The sequence below is a fragment of the Accipiter gentilis genome, chromosome 3 (genome assembly GCF_929443795.1).
Source record: "Accipiter gentilis chromosome 3, bAccGen1.1, whole genome shotgun sequence".
NCBI lineage: Eukaryota > Metazoa > Chordata > Aves > Accipitriformes > Accipitridae > Astur > Astur gentilis.
Window position 1 is genome coordinate 21,694,273 of NC_064882.1, and position 9,757 is coordinate 21,704,029.

Below are 9,757 nucleotides of genomic sequence, written 5' to 3' on the forward strand. Positions count from 1 at the left end.
TGAAGAAGAATGAGGAAAAATATCCTAAATTTCAGAGGGAATAGGAGAGAAGTAAAATAAAATTGGGGCTGAGGAAATTACTCAAAATTTATTGCCTTCTCCTCAGTTAATAGTAATGTGAGCTCTCATGAAATTTAGATGTTGGGCCTTTCTGCACCCTATTTCCATCAGTGCAATACATTTCAGCACAGAGGTGGCTTCTAGGATAGCTTGCTACTTAGCAAAGCCACGTATAAGCATCCGTTCCTAACGCACGTGAGCAAGCCTGGAGCCTTACATTGTGCCATTACAGGCTTGCATTGCATTGCTCCTGCCTACCGGGACTTAAAAGCAAGGCCGTGCCTACAGAGTTAGCTGCAGCTTGTACTTCGCACTGGTATCGGTAAGAAAGCTCCTTGCTTCGCTACAGGTTTTTTTAATAGGAAAACAAATAGGTTTCAGAAATCTAAGGTTAGAAAATAATTCGCTTTATATAAAAGGGATGTGGAGCTAGCTGCTGAAAAAATAAGTACCACCATGGGGATCAGATGGTCCTGTGTATTCCCTCTGGGGTGGAACAAGCCAAGGAGATACTAGCGTCAGCTCCCCCTGAGATGGAGCGGTCACAGTTGCTTCAGCATAAGACTACGATACCCCCAAAGAGCTTTCCGTGCTGCGCCCCTACTCTTCCTCCTTCCCCAGCCCCTTCACCGTGTCGGCAGAGGACGAGGAGCCTGACTGGATGGAGGGTAACGTTCTTTCCACAGCAGAGCTCCTCACACCTACTGCTGGCTTCCCAGGCGCCTGTGTACCTGGCAAAAATTAAAGCAGCGTCTTGTATCGTGACTGGAGGGGGAGGAATTGACCCTGGCCCTTTTGCAGCGGTGGGAGGAGACAAGTGAAGTGCAAAGGGAAAGTCTCAAGTGGTAACAAGAGTTGGACCATAGGTCTTTCTCTTGGGGATTACAAGCTCGGATTTACAAGCTACAGGGGGAATGAAGAGTTGAGAAGTTTTAGGGGGAGGGGAGGGGTCCCTCAGACAGACAAACCCCATCTCTTCCTTTGTATTTTGGCTTCCTTTGCAGAGCGTTGGATTTGCCTGTAGCTGTCTTTGCCAGCAGTTTGCACCAAAGCGAACAAGTAGCGGAGTGTCTCATAAGCTCAGCTCCCAGTGATGCTACCCCCCCCCGGGAGGTGGTGGTACCCTAAATCATACAGATTCTCTCATGACCCCCTCATCGTGGTCTTCACCGAATTCAACCTTCCATATATTTATCAAACTTGCAGAAAAATTAAAAGCAAATACCTGAGGAAAAACTTCAAAGATGCTCCCACGCTGTCTCCCAGGATGCTATAATAAATATATGAAAGGAGGCAAGGGTAGTCCTTAAAAATAGATTTTTCAGATATCAAAGATCTGGAAGCGAGGAGGAGAACTTTGCAACAGTTGCCCACAAGTGCAGCATGTGGCTGATTGCCTCTGTTGAGCATCAGACCCGTGTTTCTGTAGTTCACTGTGAGCTCCTGTCTAAGCTGGAGGCTATACGAAGATTTTACTAATTGGGCCTCCAGATTTATGTGTTTTAATAAAGAGGTGTAGCTGTAAAAGTGAATGAGTCTCTAGGAGGGTGTGGTTTGGTTTTTTGTGTACTTCAATTATTTCAGGTATATTAACAGTACCATCTTATGTCAATTGCGTAATCCTGAACTATGGCATTTTATGGGCAACAAGAATTAAATACGATTTAGGTACAATTGATTAAAGAGGGCTTATAAATGTGTGTAGAGTACAGGAATGCCCATAATTAGTCCCACAGCATTCATTTAATGTGAGAATATTGAAGCACACAAATTACGAAGGTTAAAAGCAAAATTTCTTTCCAGCTGACACGGTAGCATTTCTGTAAAGCTATAATTTGAGTTAATACAGCATTCATTAATAATAATGAAGCTTTTAGTTTTCATAGTTCCTTTATTTATTTTCTTTACATTTTTCACAGTAACATAACTGCTGTCAAGTTTCGGGTGTGTTCTACAGAAGTAATAAATTTATTATAAAAATAGACCAAAAGAGTCACCTCTGAAGTAAACTGTCAGCTGCGATGAAGTGATCCATTTGATCACGCTCTTCAAAGACCCTTTTCATGCATTTTAACAGATCAAGAAGAAAGGTTATACTTAAATAGTATACCCCGTCACTGATTCTTAACTCTTTTTAACCTGCTTGTTAAAGTGGAAATTATCAATAGCCACCTCTTGTACCTCACCAAATTCGAGTTCTAGAAAACGGAAATGTAATTTGAAAAGTACTCATTCTCAGTTAAGAGCAGTTACACATTCACTTCAGGATGTGTTTCGCCATCAGTATCACAGCTAGTTGAAAAGAGTATTTTTTATTGCAACTGACATCTTTGCTTACTTGCCTTGTGAAATAAGCAACAGAAATATTTCACTTTTTCAGGGGAGCAAGCAGTTGCTGAACAACTACCCTGTCTACATCACTAGTAAACAGTGGGATGAGGCTGTAAATTCTTCCAAGAAAGATGGACGACGGCTCCTTCGCTATCTCATCAGATTTGTTTTCACAACCGATGAGCTTAAGTACTCATGCGGCCTTGGAAAAAGGAAAAGGTCAGTGCAGTCAGGAGAGACAGGTCCTGAAAGACGTCCTCTGGATCCAGTAAAAGTAACATGTCTCAGAGGTACTGCATCTTTTCGCTCAGTGTCCACCATATGTGATCTCATTTCACCACATTGGCTCTGGCTCAGTAGAAGCATTTGGCTGACAGTTGCAGAACTAGAAGGGGTTTCACAGGCAGGTGACAAGCAGCCAGAAACACTCCGCTTTTTTTTTTTTTTTTTTTATACATACATATATATATGTATGTATGTATTATATATGTGGTTGGGGTTTTTTTGAATGGGAAAAAACAGGACTGCTTATTTAAGAGAGGAGACAAATGCAATGGCACGTGACACTGATATACTTGAAATAACAAAGAAGGAAAATCAGACAATCCCGATTACACTCTTTAATAATAAAATAAAAGGGCATTCTTTAATACTGATACACAGCAAAATTAACCAAAGGAATATTTATAGCCTAATGTGCAGTAAGCATATGACGCTCAAGGCCACAGCGCGTCATTGGAGTTAAAAGCTAAGAGACTTTCAGAATAGGTTTGAACATTTTGTAGGGCCAAGAACATCTACAGATTAATTACATACAAAATGTATACAAATGCAGTGTCAAGGATTTAACTTCTTTTTCAAAGTACTGATGCAACATTGACTGAAAAAGTTAGGGAACAACTTTCCCCCATGTTTAGCCTGAAAAGGAGGGGGAGTTTTGCAAGCATTTCACAATGTCAGAGAGTGAGGATGTTAGACAATACAGAGAAGGGGTCCAGACCGAGAAGAATTATCTGTTGTGGCAGTTCATACTTTGGTTTCCTAAAATTGTTCAAAAGGCCCGGTACTGGGCTGTATAACGAAAAATACAAAACAGGACGTTAAAAACATGTTTGTAGTATCGGCATCTGCATTTTTATAAATGCATATGCTTATAATTTCTTTAATTAACTCATAGTTAGCTTTATAGTATTTTGCAAGTGCATACACGAAATTTTGGTTGAACTGACTTCAAGAATGTTTTACTACCCGATGCAGTGTAAGAAGCTGTAGTTTGGTCAGTCAGTGATAAAAGTGTCTTAAGGCATCCAACCGGAGTCTAAAGTGGTTATATACATCAGATGGAGCCTTGTCCCATCTAGGGTAGGTGAGTCCAACAAGGCCAAATAGATAAGACCTATAGTTGGGGTACATTGATGTAACCAGGTAATGAACTCAAATTTTACATACAGCCAAATTAGGCAAAGAGGCTCTTTTTTTACTACAAAGGAGTCTGTTAACCTGTTCTATGACACTCTGTCAGACCTTATACTCTATCAGATCTTAATAGAAGGGCAAGTCCGTTGCACACCGTGCTGCACAGAGGTCTGGAGCAAGATTCAGGGTCCCAGAAGTTCTCCTGGAAACTGTAGGCCGAATACAAATGCATTAAGCATTTACTAAATGACTTTAAATGTCACCTAATAATTTATGCACAAGCAGAGTGTTAATACTCTTTTCTTCCCCTTTCTTCCCCCTGCCTCCCACCAAGACTAACAGTAAATCCACATGTAAATGGACTTTTGCTTATGGCCACTCTCCTTTCTGGAGTCCTGGACATACAGAACATGTGGAGCGTTCCTTGGGAGAAAGAGAAAGGCCGATTTCCTTAATTTGCAGAAGCTTGAAAAGGAAGCCAAAACATTCAGTATCTAAGGACCAGTTAAGAAAGCAGAGTAGACAGCTCTCCCTTTTGGCTTTCATGCGTGGGTGGGAACGTGACAACTTTCTCCAGTGCCAAGAGTCGGTCACCGGCTCCTACCTGTTTGCAAGCCAAGGTAACAAGTGTCTGACTAATTCTCAGCACGTCCAATTTTGCCTTCCCACCATAGCAGGAAGTACAGACTGCTTCTCTGTCTGCACTCAGAGTAGTTTAAACATCTATAAACATTTTTAATATGTTCCTACACCTGACTGATGTCTGGAACCAGCTTTAAAACAGCCTGGCATGCTTAAATTACAGCATTACTCCTTTACGTGGTAGCAATTTCTCTGAGAAAAACACCAGTCTGTGGAGCCCCACATGAACATAACTGGGTAGGAATTACTGTTGCCTGTGTGGATTTCCAGGGAAATGAATTTAAAACTGAGATAGCTATCACTTTTGCAGACACACTGCTGGAGGAGCTATGCAAAAATCACGTCCTAATTGTCCAACAGATGAGATACCTTGCAGGCACGGGAACTCAGTAAAAAAAGCACAGCATTCCCTGGTCTCGAGATGTGGTGACAGTAATGAAGTTACCTTACGCCACTTATTGTGCTGTTGGCTTGTCAACAGTAGAAAATAGAATTTAAAAATATCCTGGGACATACAATACTGCATGAGGGAATAACTAATGTTACAGAATAAATAAGAAGCTCGGTTTCCATATGAGGTACAGTGTATCTAATAAGGTGCCCTCACATTTAAAATCGTATTTGGATGTTTCAAAGTCCAAATACACCTCTTTGAGCTATGCCTAGCAGTTAAAACTCCAGAATTGGTAAGGCACCCTCTGCAAGTTTAGCATATTGCATGTCAAAGAATCTGAAAAAGAAATTATAAAAAATGCAATCATCACATACAAATAGCTGTATGTGGAAGCAGCAGCTACTTAAATGGCCAAATTACATGCAGTACAATTCATTTTCTCCTGCATTGAAAACTAGTGCAAGGCTTCCCAAATTAGCCCTCTAATCTCATTTAGCTATTTCTAAGGCCAGTTTAGTCTCTGAAAAATAGGTGTCAGATTCAGGAAGATGGAAGGAGCAGGACTTAAAATGAAAGATATTCCAAACAGAAAGGCGCACCAAACGGGAGATAACGGTAGTGGCATTTTCAAGCAGGTTGTGGGCTACTGCAGCCTGCAGATGTTGAAGCAGCCAGCAGAGGGCGATCATAAAGATCCACGAAAGTAATCGCCTTAAGGTACAAATACACAACAGGTTACAAATGACATACATCCCGGTTCATGTTAACTTTCACATGTATGGCACATGCTGAATCACGGTCGTCACTTCAAGTTAGTTCTTTTTATTTCCACAAGACGGGATTTTATCTCCAGGTCCCATGCGTCACATAATTAGCTCAGGTACAACAACATAACGCTGCATGTGGAGAAACACACTGTTACAGAAATAAAATGGGTCCAAGTGGCATTATCATGGCATCCCCCATAAGGCTTTACTTCTGCTTAAGTAGAGCAGTAACGCCCCCTTTCTTATTTCCCATGAGCTTTTGACACCTGGGCGATAACGGATGCTGCAAAGACAAGTTGTTTTTTTTTATCCTTGCATGTTTTCCTGCAGAGTTCATTAGGATGCATTGTACTTCCAACCCAGACTGGTGGATGCCATCCGAAGAGCAAATAAACAAGGTATTCAGCGACGCAGTAGGACATGCCCGTCAAGGGCGTGCGGTGGGGACTTTCCTTCACAATGGGAACTCATATTACGAAGGGACTGACCATCCAGGATCACAGGATGAAGTCTTCAACAGAGGTATGCAAGACGGATCTGGCGATTGATGGCAGTAAGAAGAACCTCATAAAACAGTAGCAACCACTTAATTTAGGAGAGACTATTTGTTAAACACACTTACCCTGCTGTCATTTAAGAATCCAAAGCATGTTTGAACACATACTGCATACATTTCAGCTTCTCCATCCTACCATGTCCCAGTTAACAGAAAGAAAACCATTTCAAGACCTGCTCTATGGAACTTCTTAGTGCCTATTATTTGCAAATCCTTCATAGCACCCTCAAAGGGAAATTGCCGTTCATTTCATCTAGTTCTAGAGGAAAGGTCGTTTAAAAACTGTAAAAATGTCAAAAGAAACAGCAGCTACTGTCTCGTCTGCCTATTGATAACAAGCCCAGGTCTGGACCCAGAACAGCTGGGTACTATTTGCTTTCCCGGAGTAGGAGATGTAAGAACAAGTCTGCACGCTTATAACAAAAAAAAGAAGTGGTCTCCCATTTCCTAACAGAAAATAACATAATTATCAATGCTACCTTAAAATACCACACAAGATGGAAAATTCAGGGACTTCCTTTAGCCAACTCTGCCAGGAAATTAAGCTTCCCAGGTAAAACAGCAGTGCTTGTCAACAGCAGAATCCTTCAAAGACCCAGAACAATAACAGGCACTTCTAATAGATAAAAATTGCTTTGTATATCAGATAGACACTATATTTATCTAGATTTCTAGGGGATTAGGGTTGATCATGACAGTTTTCATTAAAACAAGATTGCAAAAAACAAATTGCCATTTCAGAAGACAAGTTTTGCTTTGTCTGTTCCAATTCTGCAGCCATATTACGTAGCTTTAGAGGCTTTAAATTGCCTTTTCTTGGTTTTGCTTTCATTTGTGGTTTATATCCGTTCCTTGAAATAGATGAGGCAATGTGCTAGTCTTAACAGTCAGGTGTTCTGTGTTGCATTCAGGGAGGGGTCGGGTAAGAAGAGCCTAGTTTAACCTTCTGTTGTAAGTAAACACAGGGTCCAGACTAACTAAGAGCTGTAAGAAAAGAGCTGTGCGAGAGCAGAATTCACAGCAGTGCACACGACCGGAAGCAGATACCAACTTTAAAAAAAAATAAAAACGTCAGTCCACTGAAAACCTTTAATTTTAAAGGCTTAGGAGTCCGTCGTCCCTCCAAATTGGTGCACTCCAGAAGTACGCAATGCCAAAGAAACGATACCCTTTCCTTTCCGCGTCAGGGTGTTTCCATCTCCTTGCCCTTGTCCAGTCGCTCAGGCCAGTGCTGGCATCCTTCACAGCCTGAACCAGCTCTCCTCGAGGCAACGCTTCCCCGCTGGCAGGTGCGGGGGACTGGTTTTCGGAAAGAAAGTTCACTTTGCTTTTGACCATCCTTGGTGCTACCTCATCAGCGTTGACTCTCCTGAACGCGCATCTCGTGCTCCCCGCCTTGTGCAAGCCACGAGAGAAGCTACTAATTGCTCCTTTTACCCTTCTCCTCTCCTTCCCCGCCGTCTCCCCGCGCGCCGGGCAGGGCAGGAGGCACCCAGCCCCTTCCTCAAAGATCAGGAAGGGCCCTCTGGGGCGCAGCGCTCCGCTAGCTCCAGCCGGCCGGCGGACAAAGGACCGAGGCGGTCTCTTGAGGTCGGCTCCCCCACACCATAGTTCCTTCCCACCTCCTCTCCGCTGCGGCGGTGACGGGTCCCTCACGGCCGGCCCGCGGGGCGCCTCGGGACACGGGCTGCGCCGCCGCGGACGGGGCCTCGCTCGGCCGGGGACGCGCCTTCAGCCCTTCAACGTCCAGTACCTCTCGGTTCGTTTCGTTCTGGGTGATTTTTAGGAGGGGTTGAAAGGCACTCGCTTGCCCCAGAGTAACTTTTATTTTCTGAAAGCGAATGAGCAGTTTAGTCACACCGGACCTCACCAGGCCGGGGGGGTTGGGACAGCATCCCTCACCACAGGCAGGAGGTGACTTTCTCTGAGCAGGCGGCGGTGCGCGGTGCCTCGGGAGGAGAAGCTCGGTGTACAGAAATGTCAAGGTACAGATATCCTATAGTAGCTTTTCAGTGTTGAACTTACACTTTTTTTTAAAAAGAACTATAATAGAAGATGTTACATTGCTCAGATGGTGTAAGTCTTGCTGGTCTTCTATGTTTAATGTGGTGACACTTGCCAGAACTACTTGGTAAAACATGTCAGAACGTGTGAGTCAACATTATACTGTAAATTTGTCCACAGCAATATGTATCACGCTGTATTTTTGTAAACATTGTGATGGTTTCCTTTCAAATGTTTAATCGTATGAGGTTAAAAATAGGAACGCTTCATTTTTAACAGTCACAGAACAGAATTACTGGACTGGACAGACCTCTCTTACTTAATAACCTAAAGATTTGCCGAAATAACTAGTAAGCCTAGCTTTATTTTTAGTGTAAAAAGTGTAGCCAGCGTCCTGGAACCACTCACAATCCTCTCTGTTCTCATACTGTGCAAAATAACCAAATGTGTAGTTTCATCCTGAAAGCCACTTTGGCACTAGAAATGGCTTTGCAGGTTTGGACCTTTCTTTACGAACACAATTTTGCCCTCAGTTGCTTGCGTGCACTGGCCAGTGACATGAATCATAGTCACAGACAGGCATTAGCAGATACCAGCTCATCTTTTTTTTTTGTTCGTGTTTGGTTTTAAAATAATGGAGTACAACAACTTTTATCGGTTGTCTCTTCTTAATTGCTATCATGGCCACTTGACTCTTGACCCATCCATTTCATTTAAAAAAAACCCCAAACCTTTCACAACAGCTTATTCCGATTAATTTGTTTGTGAAGCATTACAAATTCATACACACTTCATATCCACAAGATATTAGGTATAATAGTACGGGACCTGAAATAATAGATAGCGCATAAGCCCTTGCAGAGCGAGATATCCATATTTAAGCAGCGTGCTTTGTAAGCCAGCACATCCCTTCCCAGCTCTGGATGTAGACAGCAGGCTTGCGACAGAAGGAAACCGCTATCTATCATGTCACTCCAGAAAGTCCCAGGAGGATAGAGATTCTTGTCTTATCCTTCCATACTCTTTAATCTTACTGTCATTTATGTATCTGCCTTCTCTCAAACTCTGTGTAGCAGTACCGCACGCCCATCTGTGCCAACATGCCTTCGCTATATTTTCTATGACAAATATTTGTGGAGAAACTGTGATTAAAAAACCATTAATCCTGATATTTTTATTGTTATGGTGTAGTTAATTCTATGAATACTTTCTAATGATGATTGTACTGTGTAGAGTAAGTACAGGTTAGGGATAGACCTTTACCAGATATTGTACAAAAAAAAAAGTGCATAGTGTAATATAGACTAGTAAGGTTTTTGTGACAATTTCTATAGGATGTGTGAATTGTTTTCTATGTGGAAATACACATTTCTTTTAAAGAATATAAAATCTTAGAGAATTTTTTAAACAGTCAATATTTTTTAATTATAAAGACATTTGTTACCTACAGTTTACTATTTCAGGTGTTAATTCTAATTTGAATATTGGTTTTATTACTACATACCTCCAGTTCCATTTGTTCTGTTGCATAAAAATGCACAATAAAAGTTAGTCTCTGGTTAACCTGTCTCCCTGTCTCTACAGGTG

The 9,757-nt window shown here is 42.1% G+C and overlaps 1 protein-coding gene across 2 annotated transcripts in view; it reads left to right on the top strand.

Moving 5' to 3' along the window:
* BEND4 (BEN domain containing 4) overlaps window positions 1–9,528 on the top strand; it is a 33,413-nt gene extending 23,885 nt beyond the window's left edge. Inside the window, exons 4-5 of one of the 2 annotated variants that reach the window (XM_049834646.1) lie at window positions 2,441–2,681; window positions 5,941–9,528. In XM_049834646.1, coding sequence (XP_049690603.1) covers window positions 2,441–2,681; window positions 5,941–6,158 — 459 coding nt within the window. In that variant the 3' untranslated portion in view covers window positions 6,159–9,528. The remainder of the gene's footprint in view (window positions 1–2,440; window positions 2,682–5,940) is intronic. The other variant, XM_049834654.1, reaches the window with a different exon arrangement.
* Window positions 9,529–9,757: the final 229 nt, after the last annotated feature.